The following is a 20728-nucleotide window of genomic DNA, read 5'->3' as shown; positions in this document are numbered from 1 at the left end:
ATTGTATTATAGTAATAGGAGTTGGTATCAATGTGTTTTAGTGTCTAAATACCATATTGGCGGATTGCTCTGATTCAGCTCAGATAATTTCCTGCTCCAGTAAATTAGTCTATCCTGATTTGAAGGCCTGAGTCACGTCATTCAGGCTCTGGGTAGAAGACAGTGATGTGATTGGCTCTGTGGTTGTAGCTAATGCCCGCCCACTTCCTCATACTGCGAGGCAGATTGAAACCCGACACCTCTGCATACTCTGGAGGGAGAGAGAGAGGGAGAGGGAGGGAGCACTTGGGGGGGGGGGGGGGGGGGGGACCTGCCGCGCCACACGGGAGGGGTAGGAAGGGAGGCCCCCCCCCACAAGCTGCCGCAGGGAGAGAAAAAACGAAAGAGACGGCCTGTCTTTTTTTTCTCTCTCTCTCGCACCCCCTCTCTCTCTCTCTCTCTCTCTATCTCTCTCTGTCTACCAGTCGCAGACTGTGTGGACTGACTGTCACTCAAAGTGCTTATGGGCGGAGCCAGGCCATAACAGCCTGAAATCTTGGAGCTGAAAAATGATGGTTTTGAGTACTTGATTAGAAATATAAAACAATGCAATGCAAAAAACCTTACAGATGTCTTCAATAGACTAACAGGAATTGTGTAAAGTTGCCCAAAAGTGCTAGGAATAGCAGTACATGTCCCCTTTAATAATATGAGAGTCCACATTACAGTTCTACTTTTGTGAAAAGTGATGCTGCATAAGAGGACTGCACTTAGCACTGACTGAGAAAGTACATATTACAGTTCTACTTTATAAAATGCTAATTGTAAATATGTTTGGCAATGTTAATAGGAGAAGGTCCACATTACAGTTCTACTTTTGTTTTGATGTGAAAAGTGATGCTGCATAAGATGACTGCACTTAGCACTGACTGAGAAAGTACACATTACAGTTCTACTTTATAAAATGCTAATTGTAAATATGTTTGGCAATGTTAATAGGAGAAGGTCCACATTACAGTTCTACTTTTGTTTTGATGTGAAAAGTGATGCTGCATAAGATGACTGCACTTAGCACTGACTGAGAAAGTACATATTACAGTTCTACTTTGACGTTTTAATGTTGGACCAAAGCATTGCATGTAATTAGAATACAGGCAAATAAAAGTAATTTAGTTTAAAGTACAATCTTGGCTGACTTTTTCTCTCAACGCTTCAATAGGTAGATCTTGCCTTCACCAAAAAAAATAAAAGTGATCTTGGGCTTAAAAAGGTTGGTGACCACTGCTCTAGACGCTACTGCTGTGTGCTGTTGATCCGAGCCGAGCGGATACGACACTCCATGGGATTTTCAAAATAAAAGTATATCGCAATATGAATAGATCTTTTTACGTTGCATCGATCCTATTTGATCATTGATAATAGATTGATATATCGATCTGGATCGATGTATCGTCCCACCCCTACTAATGACAAGTAATTTGCAATTGGGATCTCTCGGGTAATTAAGATGTTTCTATGTTTTTACACAATAAGGACCATTATTTACACGGATAAGGATCTGTCATAATATTATCCATAAACTGACTGTAATCGGTGCTATTTTCTATAGTTAGTTAGATAGTTGATTTGTTATCTTGAGAGTCATATTTCATACTCTCATATTCATTAATTCTTTTTTATATTTATATATTTTTTTCTTTTGCGTAGGTGTGATGCCAGCAGCCCTTACATCCACCCGGTGGGGTTCTGTGAGGACACCGAGCTCACCCTCACCACCCCCGCCGGTAAGACAGGTGTGGCTGCACCGCGCACCGCTGTGACACGCTGTAGGGTCTGTGGGCCGGAGACTGGTGTCAAAACATGTGAAAATGAGTGACATGTAGTGTGATAATTAGTGATGTGTAGTGTGATAATTAGTGATGTGTAGTGTGATAATTAGTGATGTGTAGTGTGATAATTAGTGATGTTTAGTGTGATAATTAGTGCTGTGTAGTGTGAAAATTTGTGACATGTAGTGTGATAATTAGTGATGCAGGGCCCGTGAGCGGATCGGCGCGGGGGAGAAATCCGCTCTTCGCTCTAGACGGCTTGTTCCGCTCCGCTAATCGCTCATGTTGACCCCGCCCCCAAGTCGCTCTCCGCTCGCTCACCGCTCACCTTGAATCGAGCGCTCCCCGCTCCACATCGCTCGGCAGATTTTTTCTTTTTCTTTTTGGAGCATGATGTAAATTTGCTTGATTTTACCAAACTACAACAGTCTACACCCCCTGGGCCCCTTAACAATTGTTTGTATTGAGCCGTATTGTAATTGTACCCATTCTGCAATGTTAAATAACGTTGTTTATAGCTCTACTAATCGATGATAGCTAGCCTAGCCACAATGCTATGGCCGCTGCCATTAACGTTAGCATGTAAGCTAACGACAACAACAATGGCGTCATATACTTTTTCTAACAGGATGTGAGTGACGGTTCACCCTTCTCATTGGTTGAAAATGGCCTTCATGTTTGTACATCGCCATCTGTTGCTTTGGCATTGTACTACATGTATATTACATCAGTGTTAAACCACTGTGAGCGGCCCGGAGTGGATTGGAGCGGAGGAGAACTCTCGCTCCGGACGTCGCGCCGACCCATTTTAAAACCCACTCCGTCGCTCACGTCAAAACCGCCCACTCCGCTCACGCGCCGCGCCGCTCACATGGCCTGGTGTAGTGATAATTAGTGATGTGTAGTGTGATAATTAATGACGTGTAGTGCATACCCGTCAACCATCCCGTTTTTCCCGGGATTGTATGGTATTTCAACCTTCCTTCCCGCCATCATCCCGTTGGAACAGGCTGTCATCCCCACCTGTCTGAAGAAGTCCACCATCATCCCTGTACCCAAAAAATCTACGCCCGCTTGCCTCAACGACTACCGCCCTGTAGCCCTCACCTCCATAGCCATGAAGTGCTTTGAGAAGCTAGTGAAGGGCTACATCTGTTCCTCCCTCCCCATCAACCTGGACCCCCTGCAATTTGCATATCGCCCCAACAGGTCCACGGAGGACGCCATAGCCCATGTGCTGCACACAGCAGCATCACACCTGGACAAGAGGCAGGGGAACTATGTGAGAATGCTGTTCATCGACTACAGCTCAGCATTCAATACCATAGTCTCCTCCAAACTCATAGCCAAGCTCAGGGACCTGGGCTTGAACTATGACCTCTGCCAGTGGGTCTTGGACTTCCTGACGGGCAGACCCCAGGTGGTAAGAGCAGGCAACTGCACCTCCTCATCCATCACGCTCAACATAGGGGCCCCCCCAGGGCTGTGTTCTGAGCCCCCTCCTCTACTCCCTGTACACACATGACTGCGTAGCACAGCGGAACAACAACACAATCATCAAATTTGCTGATGACACAGTAGTGGTGGGCCTGATCTCTGCCAACGACGAGAGGGCCTACCTGGAAGAGGTAGAGAATCTGTCACAGTGGTGTCAGGAGAACTGCCTCTCCCTGAACGTCAGCAAAACAAAAGAGATGATTGTGGACTTCAGGAGGTCGGGGGTCAAGGACTACAGCCCCCTCAGCATCGACGGGGCACCGGTTGAGAGAGTGAACAGTTTCAAGTACCTCGGAGCCCACATATCCGAGGATTTGACATGGACCACACACATTGACAGTGTTGTGAAGAAGGCACGACAACGCCTCTACTTCCTCAGGCGCCTAAGGAAGTTCCAAGTCAGTCAGAAGATCCTTAGGAACTTCTACTCATGTACAATAGAGAGCATCCTGACTGGCAACATCACCTCCTGGTTTGGGAATAGCACTGCACAAGACCGTAGCAGACTACAAAGAGTGACACGTTCAGCCGAACGCACAATTGGAGGGGGGCTTCCCACCCTCCAGAACATTTACAACAAGCGGTGCAGGGGGAAGGCTAAGAGAATTATTAAGGACTTGAGCCACCCGAACAACTGCCTCTTTGAACTGCTGCGGTCAGGCAAGCGATACCGGAGTCTTAAGGCGAGCACAGAAAGACTCAGAAGAAGCTTCTATCCCCAGGCCATCAGGCTGCTAAACGAACAATAAACACTATGCAACAACCATCAAATGCACACAGCACACACACCCACACGCACACACTCACTTAAACAAACAACACACTGCAGCACCCACTCTCCACACTTTAGATCACACAAACACACTTTATATTTATTGATAAAGGATTTGCACTACAACTCGTACACCTACTGTAAATTGTACCTAAATTGCACCTCATCCCATTTCTGCCTTGCACTATATAGTATTGTATATTAGTACACTGCATAGTATTGTATATTATATGGTAACTCAGTTACGTCTATTCTGCATCGAACATTGTACATATGTCTATACTGAACACTGTGACCTCATTTTTTTTACTTCTAATTTACATGCTATACTATGTTATTTTATTTCATACTTGTCTTGCACAGTCTCTGGAGCGTAACAGTAAGAAGCATTTTGTATAAAAGTATTCTGTACTTCTGTATGACAACTATTAAAGAAACTTGAACTTGAAAATATTTTCCCGTATTTTCCCAGTTTTTTTACATTTTTACAAAATGGCTGCAATTCCCCTCCGTGACGACAGGTGGCAGCAGTGTAGATTAGAACGTTAGCACAGGAAGTCAGACCGGAAGACGGTTGCGACCGGAAGAAGAAGAAGAACAGCGACCGGATAAAGGAGGGGTTTAGGGGCGAAATTTCCAGTTTTTTCAAATGCCAATATTGACAGCTATGGTGTAGTGTGATAATTAGTGATGTGTAGTGTGAAAATTAGTGATGTGTAGTGTGATAATTAGTTATCTGTAGTGTGATAATTAGTGATGTGTAGTGTGAAAATTTGTGACATGTAGTGTGAAAATTAGTAGAGTAGAGAAATGCCTCCGATACAGCCTAAAATGCTGGTATCGGCGAGTATGCGTCAAATCTATGCTCCGATCCCATATATGACATAATTGATCAATAACACATGCAGTATCCTCCTGCTGAGAGTGAGCATTATAAAACAAATGTGTTTTTAATCGACCATGAATTAAAGTGTCAATGCTGTTTGTCATTTTAACAGCAGATACTTTCTTAAATACCATCGTCCCGACAGAGCGGTGTGACGGGGAGCTCTGATGTGTTCGCTTTGTAAGATCCTGATCATAATCAGCCACTTATCACCTCTTCATCTGTTGGCTCGTGTAGTTTCTGCGTTGTGTTTATTTCTCCGGCGTCTTCTCATACTGGCTGTACAATCTTTGTCATTCCCCTTTAATGCAATCCGTAATCATAAGAATGCGACACTTGACAGCGTAGTACCTTTCTTGGAAAACGTTGTTTATTCCATAAACAAAACCTCATACAAGATGAAAACCGTGCTGAATTGTCCTTGAAAGTCTTTGAAAGAAACAAAATTCATTATTCTAATGATCTCTCCTTTCACCCCGCTCGGTGGTCATCGTGGCCTGGTGGTTATTCCAAAAGCTGTCTACCACCACAGAGACAGTGGGATCGAATCCAGCTGTGGTGCTTCTGGGTTGGCCGACCGTCCATACTAACACAATTGGCAGTGTTAGCGGGTGGGAAACCCGGCGAGGGTGGGTCCTGGTCGTTGTAAACGGCGACTCCTACAGTTCGGTCGGGGCGCCTGCACAGCAAGGGAAGGATCTGGGAGAGGTAGTGTGACCTTCCACACGTTACACTCTCCCAGTGAGAGTCCGCGCTGCCAGGTGAAAAGAAGCGGTGGGCTGGGTACACATTGTGATAGTCTCCGCCCTCCCGGACCGACGGTAGGGGGTAGAGTGCGCAACGACCAGGAAGGGGATTGGGAATTGGCATAACGACTAACATTGGGAGGGGAGAAAATCGGAAAAAGGAGGAAAAAGATAATAATAAAAAATAAAAAAATAATATAGAATATCAGGCATAAAATGGTAATGCGATTAAAATGCAATTAATTAATTACAAATCCTGTAATTAGATTACTTTTTTTAATCGCCTGACAGCACTAATTTAAATATAAATTGTAATATTAATAATAATTGTTATAATAATACAAAATAAATGACCTACTGATGATTGAGCCTAAATAATATTTTTGGGCTAAAATTTACTGCATTTTCTGATGTCAGATTTGCTGTTGGATTGTAAATGTTTCTTTTGTTTCCCTCTCATTGAAATGCACAAGGAGAGGTTGAGCACCAGTTCAGTAGTGTAACCTGTCAGGTCCAGTATAGTGAGCACCAGTTCAGTAGTGTAACCTGTCAGGTCCAGTATAGTGAGCACCAGTTCAGTAGTGTAACCTGTCAGGTCCAGTATAGTGAGCACCAGTTCAGTAGTGTCCTGTCAGATCCAGTATAGTGAGCACCAGTGCAGTAGTGTAACCTGTCAGATCCAGTATAGTGAGCACCAGTGCAGTAGTGTCCTGTCAGATCCAGTATAGTGAGCACCAGTTCAGTAGTGTAACCTGTCAGGTCTAGTATAGTGAGCACCAGTTCAGTAGTGTAACCTGTCAGATCCAGTATAGTGAGCACCAGTTCAGTAGTGTAACCTGTCAGATCCAGTATAGTGAGCACCAGTGCAGTAGTGTCCTGTCAGATCCAGTATAGTGAGCACCAGTTCAGTAGTGTCCTGTCAGATCCAGTATAGTGAGCACCAGTTCAGTAGTGTAACCTGTCAGGTCTAGTATAGTGAGCACCAGTTCAGTAGTGTAACCTGTCAGATCCAGTATAGTGAGCACCAGTGCAGTAGTGTCCTGTCAGGTCCAGTATAGTGAGCACCAGTTCAGTAGTGTAACCTGTCAGGTCCAGTATAGTGAGCACCAGTTCAGTAGTGTAACCTGTCAGATCCAGTATAGTGAGCACCAGTGCAGTAGTGTCCTGTCAGATCCAGTATAGTGGGACGTCTGTGTGTTCAGTTAACTGAGGTGCTGGTGAAATGCACAAGGAGAGGCTGAGCACCAGTGCAGTAGTGTCCTGTCAGGTCCAGTATAGTGGCACGTCTGTGTGCTAACTGAGGTGCTGGTTGTTTCCTCTCTTCAGAATATAAACAGCCCAAGAGCTTCTCCTGGGAGAGATACCTAGAAGAAACGGGGACACAAGCTGCCCCCGCAAGGGCCTTCAAACTGGTGAGACACACACACACACACATATAGGTGTACGTCCACCAGGGCTCGAGACTAACGATGTCCCGTCGTCCCGGGGACGATCAAATATTGATTTGGGACGAACAGAAATCTTTGCTGGGACGCAAACGGGACGGAGAGGATTTTTATTTTTCACAGGAAATGTCAATTGGCCGACTGTCAGTGCGCGCATATATTGCTGTCAAATGGTGAATGTCTCGTGCTGACTAAATTGACAGAGTTCACTGAAGTCTAAACCTAGCGTGATTTGCCAAATCCAATGACTATCTCCGCCTCCCAATGCAGTGATACGCTAATCCAGCATCAAGCTCCTACCCACCTCATCAGCCAGTCGCGTTGCAGCAGCGTCACACCCCAAATGAATCTCTCATCAAAAAAGATAAATGTGTTAACAGGTGAGGGAAATCTCTCTTACCTAGGCTTTCTCCACTGGTATTTAACCCTGGTTGACACAGTGAATGACAATGGTAATTGACAGTCGCACGGCACGAGACCACTGTACAAGAACTGCGAAAAGATCAGAATGTTATAAAAAAAAAAAAAAAAACACGCTATACTGGCATCCTCTCAGTGAAGAGATCACCGCAAACATGCTGCGCTATTTGAAGAGGATAAACACAGACCCAAAATGACCAACAGGGAACTGCATCCAGCAATACTACCCCTGAGTCTAAGGTAAGGACACATTTAAATCACAGAAGTGTAATGTTAGTCTATTGGAACTGTATACAGTTATCGACGCGTTCTAGTTATAGCTGCTTATTGCTAGCTAACGTTACTGACTAACGTATCGGACTGCCACTGATTAATCCATAGTTCACACTATTTTATTCTTATTTTTAATATTATTATATTGTTATTCCTATTTTAGTCCTATTGACCTAAATGTTTATTGTTGTTCAATGTGAGCTATACATTCTGCTCTGTAGTGCCGAATTTCCCTCTGGATTATTAAAGGATTTCTATTCGATTCTATACTAACACGTAATGTTACTACCATTGCGAGTTAATTGGCATAACGTTACATTTATCGAAACGAACGCGGAGAAATAGACGACAGGCTATAGGCAAACTTCACTTCAGCTACACAATGAATCCATATTCAGTGAGGAGGGCCCGCTGGAATTTAGCAGCAGTTATCAATATCGACCAGGAGGACAGCGCGATCTAAGGGACATGTTTCATTACTAGTCAAGTGTCATTACTTTAGTTATCAAAGGTGGAATCTCTGGACGCAATGACATTATATAGTTTAAAGCTAAACTACGTTTTTCTTTCTTGTTAGAAGAGGGATAACTTATTCAGTTAGATTTTATTTATCTCTAACATTTTTAACCATAAACACACACATTTGTAATAACAAAAAAAACTAAAACGAAATAAAATACAAATACATTTAAATATATTTTCCTATGGAAGGAATAATCAACATGGCTCCAATTGGTTGACTATAACAGCACCGTGACCAAATATCCCTATACTAGCACCTTGTTAAACACTTTTTTTTATATATATATATATATTTATTTTTAATCATAATTATTCTTGTGAAATCTTTCCACCTGGGAGCCTTTTGACTAAATCAATTTATTCTCCCCTTCTCTGAATGGTGTTTCTTATGGCAATAACAACTATAGACGACAAAACCAAAGTAAAGAAACAACATTTGATTTTTGGGACGGTTACATTCACTTTGGGACGGTTAAAATTGTATTTCGGGACGGTTCTGGGACGGTGGTGAAAAAAGTTAGTCTGGAGCCCTGACGTCCACACACACACACACACACACACACACACACACACACACACACACATATAGGTGTATGTCCATACACACACACACACAAATATAGGTGTACGTCCACACACACACACACATTTACGTCTACACACACACACACACACACACACACATACAAATGTACGTCAACACACACACACACACATGTACGTCAACACACACAATTCTTATGAATTTAGCTTATTTAATAAAGTTAAAGGTAGAATCTGCAATCTGAATCTGTCCACATACACACACACATAGGTGTAAGTCCACACACACACACACACACACCTACACACACACACACACACGCACACACACACACACATAAGTGTATGTCCACACACACACATATAAGTGTATGTCCACTAGAGGATGACATCTTTTCGGGATTCCCACGGGTCCCGCGGGATTCCCACGGGATGGGAGTCAATTTCACTTTGAATCCCGTGATTTGGCAGGACCGGGAGTAAAAGTCAACGGGAGCAGAAGGGTGTTAGATCCTGATCAATCTGGCCAGTATCACGTCTTCTTGTGTTATCCTCTCTCCATCCAATTCCTCTGCGTTGTGTAATTTTAATGATCCTGACGTCTCATATACTGGCTGATTCAATCCTTATCTCTCCCCGTTAGTGCGATCCGCAAACCATAATAATTCTCCACCTTCGTAAGAATTCGACACTTTGACACAGCGTAATACCTTACAAGGAGAAGAAGCGTTGTTTATTGATATAAACAGAGACCTCATAATCAGATGGGAACCAATTCGTATTGTCCTTGTAAGATCTATTCTAAAGATCTTTCGGTGTGTTCAGTCTATCGTCTTTCTGCTATTCAGTCCGATAGTGGTCAGGCCTGGTCGTTAGCCAAGACCATCCTCGTGTTAGCCGAAGCTAATGATGATGTGGCATCCTTCCCCCCCCCCCCCCCCCCCCTCTCCGTTTGGAACTCGCACAGGGCCTCGCATTTCTCCCAGACGGCACTGTATATTGTATTGTAACTCAGTTACTTTTCTACTCTGCATTGTCATCATCATTAGGTGGCTTCTTCGTTCCGAAGGTTGCCTATCACTCTCCAACCCATTCTGTCCCCACTTCTTCTCTCCAACTCCGTGACTCCGCCTCTCACTCCACTCCAATCACAGACATCGTCTACCCAGCCTCTTCTTGGTCTTCCACTTCCTCTCTTTCCATCCACCTTCCCCATCACCACCTTCTTGAACATCTCCCCGCTGGATCCTCTCAGAACATGCCCGCACAACTCCATCTTTCTCTTTTTCAACCTCTCCAGCAGCTGTCCTCCTTGCATATCCGCTCTTCTCAGTACCTCCTCATTCTTGATCTTATCCTTCCATGTTATCTTCAGCATCTTCCTCAGTGTCCACATTTCAAAAGAGTCTATCATCCTCTTTGCCTCTTCATTCAGCGTCCATGCTTCTGCTCCGTATGAAAAGACTGACATAACATACGTTTCCAAAATCCTGGTCTTCGTTTTCCAACTTATGTTTCTTCTCAATAATTCTTTATGGTTCCAGAATGCGCCCTTTGCAATTCCGGTTCTTCTCTTAATGTCCATGTTAGCTCTTCCACCTTCACTGATCCAGCTTCCAAGGTACATGTACTCCTTCACTTGTTCAAGTTTTTCTCCATCCACCTGTATTTTACAAACAGTTCCTGGTGTTTTTTCAATGATCATTACTTTAGTTTTCTTTGTGTTTAGTGACATTCCATAGTTTTTGCATTCGACATTCAGCTTATTCATCATGTCCTGTAGATCTTCTTGACAGTTACAGACTATAGCAGTGTCATCCGCGTATCTTATATTGGTGATGTTCTCTTCGCCAAGTTTTACTCCTTTCCCTCCTCTCAGACCTTTTTTCATCAGTGATTCACTGTACATATTAAAGAGTACAGGGGACAAGATGCATCCTTGTCTTACGCCCTTCTCCACCGGGAAGTCTCTTGATTTCTCCTTTCCTATTCTAACATTAGCCTTCTGCCTCCAGTATAAGTTGGCAATTATTCTTCGGTCAGAAACTGGTATTTTGAATTCTTCCATTGTTCTCATCAATGTTGTATGTTCAACTCTGTCGAAGGCCTTCGTGAAATCGATGAAGCAAATATACAGCTTCTTCTGTTGGTCTATCGATTTTTCACCAATGATTCTGAGTTGGCAGATTGCATCTCTTGTTCCTTTTCCTTTGCGAAAACCCATTTGGCTATCCGAGAGCTGATGTTCAATTATGGGTTCTATTCTGTTCTTGATGATTTTCAGGAGTACTTTTGATGCATGAGATATCAAACTGATATCTGCATTGTACATTGTATATATGTATATATTGAACACTTTTGTCTACGTACTTTACTTCTATTTTATACTTACTATACTTATTTTATACGTATCTATTTTTATCTAGCACAATCTCTGGAGCAAAAAGAAGCATTTTATATAAAAGTATTCTGTACTTCTGTATGACAACTAATAAAGAAACTTGAACTTGAAACTTGAAACTATCTGTCATCTCTCGGATCCTGTTTGCTTTTGTACAATACTCTTTTTTTTATAAATTTTCTTTTATTCAAGGTGTATTGTTTTTGGTCCTCCATCCATACATATTCCTTGTACGCAACATCTTCGTAATAAATATGATTCCATTGGGTAAATACCTGAAATAACAAGTGGCTGCGTGTCGAAGTGTCCTTGAGCAAGGCACTTAACCCCTAACTGCTCCCGATGAGCAGGTTGCCTCCATCGTCGGTGTGTGAATGTGTGAGTGAATGGGTAAAATGTGAGGAACAAATTGTAAAGTGCTTTGGATAAAAACTGTTGCAGTAAAAATGACATAAAAATGCAGTCCTTAATCACTATCTCTCTGTCGTCTCGCTACCATTTTGAAAGCATTTGAAGCCGACTGCGAGTGGTCGGAGCAAAGCGATACACATGTCTTCCAGGTTTCATAATGTTGTACGATTCCAACCCACACATCAGACCAAAACAAAAAATTTAAACGAAGTGCAATACCACCAGGGGTTACAGATTCTACCTTTTTTAATAAATAAACGTCTGATTCTCACAAACCCACATGGTTAACGTGACGTTGTGTCTCCTGCAGCGGCCTCTTCACGGCTTCCAGGTGGGAATGAAGCTAGAAGCTGTGGACAAGAGGAACTCGATGCTCATCCGCGTCGCAACTATAGCCGACACAGAGGAGCACCGGTTGAAGGTACAGTCTCACCTGGTCCCACCTGGTCCCACTTCACTTAAAGGACCTGACTCACGTCACTTAAAGTACCAGTCTCACCTGGTGCCACGTCACTTAAAGTACCAGTCTCACCTGGTGCCACGTCACTTAAAGGACCACACCAGTGTGGTGGTGAATCACTTAAAAGGACCACACCAGTATGCTGGTGATTCACTTAAAGGACCACACCAGTATGCTGGTGATTCACTTAAAGGACCACACCAGTATGGTGGTGAACCTTAAATTGACCTCTTGGTCGTGTTAACAAACATATTGCTTCTTTCGATGCATGCGTTGAACCGGAAAGGCACTATGGAAAGTTAGTTTGTCGATGTCAACAAGCGTACGCACAGAGAGAAATGGAAGGAGCACTGATACATATTTACTAAGCAGCGATGTTTTTGTTACCTCAACCAGGAGGTTTCTTCAATATAATTCTATAGTTTATCACCTCCAAGTAAACTAACTACTAAACTAACAAAACATTTTCAATCTAAAGAATGAAGCTGTCTGCTGATTAGCAAACGGGTTACAACTTTATACCGGTATAGTTATTTCTTTTTTTTCTTACGTGTATTATATATTATAAGGATATTCATAATGGCTTCAGGATGCCATCATACAGTATAAATGTGGCTATTAGCATACTGTACATAATGGCTCTTAACCTTCACAGTCAGGTCACCCCCTTGAGGAAAAAAAACAATGTGATTCTTATAAAGAAAAATGTAGTTGGTTAAATCAAGGTAAAGAACAAAACAGATATGTTTCTAATTCATCCCAAATATTCCGATCGCTCACACGGACATTATAACCTGTTATAATCTGTTTCCGCTGCACGTCGAGTTACTGGCGTGTGTTTTAGTGTGCGGTCGGGGTTAGCGTGTCTCTTAATCGTCTGTCCTCCCTGTTGATCTGGATATAGGTCCATTTCGACGGCTGGAGCAGCGAGTACGACTACTGGGTCGACACAGACTGTTCCGACCTGCACCCCGTGGGCTGGTGTCAGAAGACTGCTCACCCACTGCAGCACCCGAATGGTGAGACACACACACATATGCATACACATACATGCATACACATACACATAACGTCACGGTGACCAATCGCAGCCACTCTTATTGTCTGGGACCAAATACGGCCAATGATAATCGGCATATAAAGGACAACATAAAGCATCGTTAATTTGTAAGAAACCTCAATGAAAACGGTAATATTCGCTATTGTTATGAAAATGTGCTAGAATCCTATAAAAATGTGGACGCATTTGGTCTATGTTCCGTTACACATACACACATAGACACACACACATATACATACATATAGACATACACACACATGATTGATTGATTGATTGAAAACTTTATTAACAGATTGCAGAATGGGTACAATACAGTACAGCTCAATACACACAATTGTTAAGGGGATGCAGACCAGAGAAAGACTTTCATCTTGTTTACATCAGGGTCCCCCATTTTCAATTCATCATAACATATATGACATACACGACATACAGATAGACAGTACTGCTACATCTATACATTTATGACATACCAGATTTACAAATACAGTACTGTTTGTGAGTCTAAAAAAGAGAGTATATACATTTGACGTAAAAACTGTACATTGGAGCATAGGCGGAGTTTGAACTTGACGCCAGGGGGTGCGACTGCTTGGCGAACTATACCCGCGCGCATGCGCAGCGGGCGCGCGCGATTTTTTTTGACCTTTATTTTATTATTTTAGCGTTTTTACAATGCCCTAACCCCTAATTTTTTTTTTTATTTAGGTAGTACAGCAGCACACACACACACTCACACACACAGCACTACGGGGGATCATTTTTAACTGACTTAGGCTCTAATTATTATTATTCATAGAGACTCTCGAGCAATAATAATTATTACAGCCTCCATTTTTCGTGGACGAAAAATATACCAGGCTATAGATATCAATTTTCCCGAAATAACGCTACCTGCCTCGACAAAATTCGTGCATTGGTTATCCAGATACATTAATTATCATCTCAGAATAAGTGGCTTTGTATCGCGCTGCTGCTGCTGCTGCTGGCCGCGCGTTGCCGTTAACCCTTTCACTGCCACACTACAGAAGGTTCGCCTTATAATGTGACATGATTACTACTATAAAATGAATGTATTGTAAAACAAAACATAATAGAATTCAGATTTGTTTCTCACAATTATTATAATTTTATTAAAATAAAAATAATCTTGATTAAAAAAAAAAAAAAGCAATTTCACCCCCGGCCACCAGGGGGTGCAATGCACCCCCTGCACCCCCATAAACTCCGCCCATGCATTGGAGGAGGTTGGGTAGGTGGGTGGGGGACTGTACATTGGAGGTGGGTGGTGGGGTTGGGTAGGCGGGGTGGGGTGGGGGAAACTGTACAACTGTACAAGCAAAACTGTACATTGGAATATCGACGAAACCATACTTGGTTCCAAGAAGAGGGTCTCGTGTATTCTTGGGTTAGGTCATTTACTGTACATTGGAGGGGTTTTTGTTAGGACATTTACAGGGGCCAATTTCGAATTGCAGTCTCCCGTAGGTGTTCTTTGAGAGTGGTTTTGAAAGTGGGTAGTGATTCACATTCCTTTACAGCTTTGGGTAGGGTGTTCCACATTGATGTGGCATAATTGCTAAACGTGTTTAGTCCCTTGTTTGAGCCGAATCTGGGTTTAACATGATTTGTGGAGCTCCCTCTGGTGTTGTGGTCGTGGTATTCACTGACCTTTGGGAAGTATTTTGACATGTACATGGGTATCTTAGTCGTGTAGTGTATCTTGTAGACCAGGCCCATTGCAAGTTGCTGTACTCTGTCTTCTACTCTAAGCCATCCTAGGTAGTCAAAGTGGGTAGGGGTGAGTTGGGTTCTAGGTAGGGATGCTCGATATTGGCTTTTTTACCTATACAGATATTGTCCAACTCTTAATTTCCGATACCGATATCAACCGATATCAACCGATATATGCAGGGTTTCCCCCCCAAAAAAAATTAATAATTTCAGGTAATTAACATTACATATCTCTTGTTGTGGAATTAACACAACATTATGCATACTTTTGGCAATAAATAAAATCTGAATTTGTTCTTACTTGCTTGCCTGGGTAAATAAAGGTTATAGAAATGTAAAAAAATAAATATATATATATTTTTTTTGAAAACCGATACCGATATTTTCCGATATCACATTTTTATGCCGATATCGGCCGATAATATCGGACATCCCTAGTTTTAGGAGTAAGGTCAAGTAGTAGTCTGACCTGTTTGTTTTGTGATGTTTGTAATCTTGTTTTTAGCGCCTTTGAGGTACTTTGGTACCATGAGGTGCAAGCATAGTCGTAGTACCCTTGAATGAGTGCTCCTGCCAGAGTCTTCAGGGTATTCTTGTTTACCAGAGAGGAGATCCGGTACAAGAATCTAGTTCGTTGGTTGACTTTTTTTGATTACATTGGATGCCATTTTGTCACAGGAAATATTTGCCTCTAGGTATGTAATTTCATCTTTCCTTGTGACAATATTGTCACCCACTGTAACTGAGAAGCCGTCGGTCTTGCTGAGTTTGTTATTTGATCCGAAGAGAATGGACTCTGTTTTACCCAGGTGTAATGATAGTTTGTTATCAGCAAGACAGGTGCAGATTCTGCAGAGTTCTGAGCTGAGGGTTTTTTCAACCTGCAACTTGTTCTTGTCAGAGACCAGCAGGGCTGAGTCGTCCGCGAACAAGAACAAGTTGCAGTAGCAAGCTGACTACATGTCATTTGCATAGATTAGGAACAGTAGCGGTCCTAGTATGCTTCCTTGTGGAACACCACAGCTCACTGTGAGGGGGGGGGGATAGGGTACCATTTACCTCCACCATTTGTTCTCTCCCCTCAAGGTAGGATTGTATCCAGCTCACTGATAGACTATCAAAACCAATTGCTTTTAGCTTGTCAATCAGAATGGAGTGATTGACAGTGTCGAAGGCCTTTTGTAGGTCCAGCTTGACCATGCCGCAGTATTTGCCCGCAACATAGACACACACACGCATACACACACATACACACAGTGTTGGGAAAGTTCACTTTCTACATGAACTAGTTCAGTTCACAGTTCACAATTTTTTAAATGAACTAGTTCAGTTCATAGTTCATAATTAAAAAATTTGAACTAAAGTTCATGGTTTCAAAAAAGAACTAATTTATAGTTTATAGTTCTTTTAAAAAAAATGTATAGTTCTTTTTTCAATACGTTGCTGGCTGCGAGCTATTATTTGTAAAAAATTATTGAACCACAGACAGCAATCGGAATACTGGCATTTGCATTTTTCATTTGTCATATATGTCCTGATGAATTGCAAATGGGGGACCCTGATGTAAACGAGACGAAAGTCTTTCTCTGACTGCATCCCCTTAACAATTGTGTGTATTGAGCCGTACTGTATTGTACCCATTCTGCAATCTGTTAATAAAGTTTTCAATCAATCAATCAATGTATTTCCATAACGCTTTGCTGTCGCCCATTCAGTCCACACTAGTAGCAGCTGCAGCTTTCATCTCAACAGTATATTTTCAAAAACATGAGGAAAAACTTTGCTTGAATTGTCTTTATTATGAAAACAAAAACAGGATGTTTGCTTATTCTCAATGTGCCGTTTAAGGTTTGCTGTCGACGTGACGTCGATGTGCGGACTTGCTTCTTCAAACCGAGTGGACAAAGTTTACAGACAAACGTTAGATTGTTTCCGTCTGAGTCAGTACTGACTTTAACGTTAAACTCTTTTAATTAAATGCTCATACGCCGACGTCTAGAGGTAGAGTCTGACTCTGCGCGAGTGCTGCTCTCAACCTGCTGCTGCAGCTCTCCACGGCTTCTGCTCGCTCTTCCGCTGTTCCGGTCTGGTCTGTTTGTTGTGAGGAGTCTGATGACGTAGCCAGGGGGTGACAAGCGCGTTGCCAGATCGGGTGGTTTCCTGCATCCTTTTGAAGCCTGTTTACAGTGTGTTTTAACTGGGTTTTCGGCTGAAATGCATATGAAATCTGGCACATGTTTGAACGCCGTTATAATAGAGTGCTGAGAATGAACGCACGTTTGAACGCCGTTATACAGCGCTGATAATGAACGCGTTCTCAATAACGTTCATTTAGCGGATAATCAGTACGTTCAGTTCATGTTCGCCCAAAATACGAACGCGTTCATGAACGATCGTTCATTGAACGCGTTCAGGTACATCACTGCATACACACATACACACACACTCACACATACACACATACACATACACACTCACACACACACACAATGTTAAATTGAATGTGTGTTATCAGCGTAGAATAGCCACAGGAGCTTTTGTCTGGCAGCCTGACAAAGTGTCCTTGAGCAAGACACTTAACCCCTAACTGCTCCCGATGAGCAGATCGGCACCTTGCATGGTCGCCTCTGCTGTCGTTGGGTGAATGTGAGTGTGAGGAACAAATTGTAAAGCGCTTTGGATAAAAGCAATATATAAATGTAGTCCATTTACACACACACACACTCACACTATCTTTCTCTCTATAGACCTTTTCAAACAAACACGACAACGACAACATTTTAAATGGTTTATTTCCTGTTGCAGTGCTCGCTCATACAGTAGCTGACAGGAAACACACTTGGACCCAAGCGGTTCCCATAGCAACAGAACTGTTCTGAAAAGGTCTATAATATATGTGTGAAGTATTTGTCAGCGAGGTCGGTCAGGGTGTTAAAAAGTTTGAACCGATGACTCACCAGGTGTCACCAGGCGGAACATATAACGAAGTCATACTTGGACATGGATTGGTTGAAAATAAATGTCCCTGCATCAGTTTCATGTGACCTTTATTCACTGTCCCACCTCTGTGTTCTTCTTAGGCTCCACTGACACAGTGGTTCTGCCTGGACAAGGCTGTCCCACCCCAGGATGCAATGGGGTCGGCCACATCCGAGGGCCACGCTATGGAACGCACTACACGTTAGTAACACATCCTCACTTCACCTCTCTGTGTTGTTATTTATGTCTGTCTTTCTCTCACCTTTCCCATGTCATGCTCATACATGTGATATTCATTGGATAGACTTTTTCTGTATTTCTGCTACACAACCATAGCAGTCGATCAACTGGTTACATCCGTATGTTAAATGATGTCTCCATGTCAGATGAAAGGGTTGTGTCCAATGTTCCCTCAAAAAAAAATTCGGTCTGAGCAAACACTCGAACCTCCTGAGCAGACATCAGCAACTACTGAGCAACATACGTCACCTGCCAATTAACCGGTTAGTTGATAAGCGGCGGTTTGTAAAAAATCTGAGAATCTTAATTTCCCTCAATGTCTAACATAAAAATATATACATTTTGCTGATACACAGAGAAATAATACAAAAAGGCATATTATATTCCTTAATCAAATATTTATTTGACCATTGATTGACGATACAGAGCAAAGTCCTTACTTTGGCGGCAGCGGTGTGAGTCGCGTCACTAACTTTTGTCTTTTTAGGAGGCTGACTCGTCATTATTTTATTAACCTGTTCCACCCCAGGTGAAATCTGCATAAAATGTATACCTAGGTAAATGGAATATTGCTCCACTTCTACAAGGGCTATTTGCATATTCTTGGTATCTAGGAACATCTATGGACCTCAATGAATGTATTCTCAGTGTCAAAAATATTGTGTCTATTACTAGGCTTGCTTAAATTCTGATGAAACAAAGGAAAATATGAATTATGATTTTTCTTTTCATCTTTGACAGTGAATAAAACCATGATAATAATGACCAAACTTAAAAAACTGCCACTGAGCTCATTCAGTACCCTCTTGAGATCATGTGTACAAAAGATCTAAGGAAATTAATAAAGGGAAGATGATAAAATTGAAGGTTTTGTATATACAGTACTGAATTCTCCCATCCGGACCAATGCAATTTGAAATATTATTATAGAATATAGAATATATGCTTATACATTACCTTATTATAGCCAATTCGCACATTTATATATATACATATAGTATCTTTCAAATGGCCGAGTTCAATTTGGATATAGTATCACCAGGCATGCATAATAACATATACAGATATTTAATGTAATCGACTGTACTTTTTTATTTCTCCCACAGTGTAACCATTTTGTAACTAATTTCAGATCTAATTATTCCTACATGATTACAATAGTGTGGAGAAACTGACTGCGTTTCAATATTTGTCAAAAACGTTACCTTTTGTAGCTTATTATCGCGAATCATAACAATTATTGATATGATTCATTCAGAAAGCTGAACTTTGAAACGCCATAGCGGACCACAGGAAGTGTAGATTGGAGAAATTCCGACGCTGGCAGATAGCTGGCGAGGCCCTCTTCAAAATGGCCGCAAAAAGATAAAAACTTAAAATGATATAAACTCACTTTTAACCTATTGCTAAACTATTGCCAACCTAACGTTTTACATTCTACATGTATTTGTGACATAGTAGTGATAATAATACTTGAAAACGTTTGATTTTAAAAACGTTAATTTATTGCATCACTCATAAAAATATTAATATATGATAATAATGTCAAAAAGGGGTCGGTACCGTCCCCGTGGGGTGGAACAGGTTGTGAATTATAATGCGACTTCAAGGGTGACCATATTGTGATTTTTTTTTAAAGAGGACACTGCCTTCAGCCTCAAGATACTTAATGATACTCAAAGTTTACTCAAAGATGCCTTATCATTATAATATATTTAAAGTATGCCTTCTCTGTATGGATATAAAATTATTGTTTATATTATTTTATATAACAAAATAATATCTCTCTATAACCAAAGTTACTCAACATGCTGTATTATGCCTAAAGTAATCTATCTGACAAATCTCAAGAAAATAACTAAATCAACCTATGACAAAATAATATATATTTTCAAGTCTTACTGGACAAAATAAACAAGAAAAATATGAAGTAATATTCTAAATAATACCTCTTCTGTTTTAGAAAATCCAGCTTAAAAAATATATCTTTGTATCTTTTCAATGTAATGTAAATTATAAAACCGTAACCTCACAAAGATACTAATTTAAAAGTGCACTATGCAGTTTCAGATTTGTTGCAATTAGTGTACTAAACTAATTTATTACACACATAATCCTTAGAATGATTGTATCATAACAAGCATCTTATCAAACCAAAACATCATTTTGAGGCATCAAAATAGTTTTCGATTATTTTCTTTCTCCCTCTGTATAGCTGCATACTTCAATCAATTCGGTCAACTTTGCCATCAAACTCTCGCCTTGCACTGCTTTGTTTGTAATGTTTTTCTGTGTCCATGTGAGCTTTGAGATCGCCACCACTTTTATTAGACACAGAAACATATGGTCAAGCTTTGCACGCGTTGCACTCCGCTTCCAATTAGTCTCGACCGGGACGATAAATTGGGAATTTTCTCTGCAGTTAATCTGTAATGTACATTTTCGCGTTGGCATTGTGAGGAGCCAGCGATGCTGGTCGGATCTGTCCGCTTCCTGCTCTGTTGTGTGTGTCTGTGTGAGCGCGCAGTAGC

General features: G+C 41.6%; 1 protein-coding gene across 3 annotated transcripts in view; it reads left to right on the top strand.

Annotated features, from left to right (window-relative positions):
* l3mbtl1b (L3MBTL histone methyl-lysine binding protein 1b) overlaps positions 1-20728 on the top strand; it is a 78737-nt gene that overhangs the window by 41209 nt on the left and 16800 nt on the right. For 2 of the 3 annotated variants that reach the window (XM_084335716.1, XM_084335714.1), the window contains exons 11-15: positions 1687-1772; positions 7036-7121; positions 12035-12145; positions 13089-13203; positions 18059-18158. In XM_084335716.1, the coding sequence (XP_084191842.1) occupies positions 1687-1772; positions 7036-7121; positions 12035-12145; positions 13089-13203; positions 18059-18158 (498 nt within the window). The remainder of the gene's footprint in view (positions 1-1686; positions 1773-7035; positions 7122-12034; positions 12146-13088; positions 13204-18058; positions 18159-20728) is intronic. The other variant, XM_084335715.1, reaches the window with a different exon arrangement.

Source organism: Notolepis coatsorum (assembly GCF_963971535.1).
Source record: "Notolepis coatsorum genome assembly, chromosome: 19".
Classification (NCBI taxonomy): Eukaryota; Metazoa; Chordata; class Actinopteri; order Aulopiformes; family Paralepididae; genus Notolepis; species Notolepis coatsorum.
The sequence above is the reverse complement of the archived record's forward strand: the minus strand, read 5'-3'. Positions and strand labels throughout refer to the sequence as shown.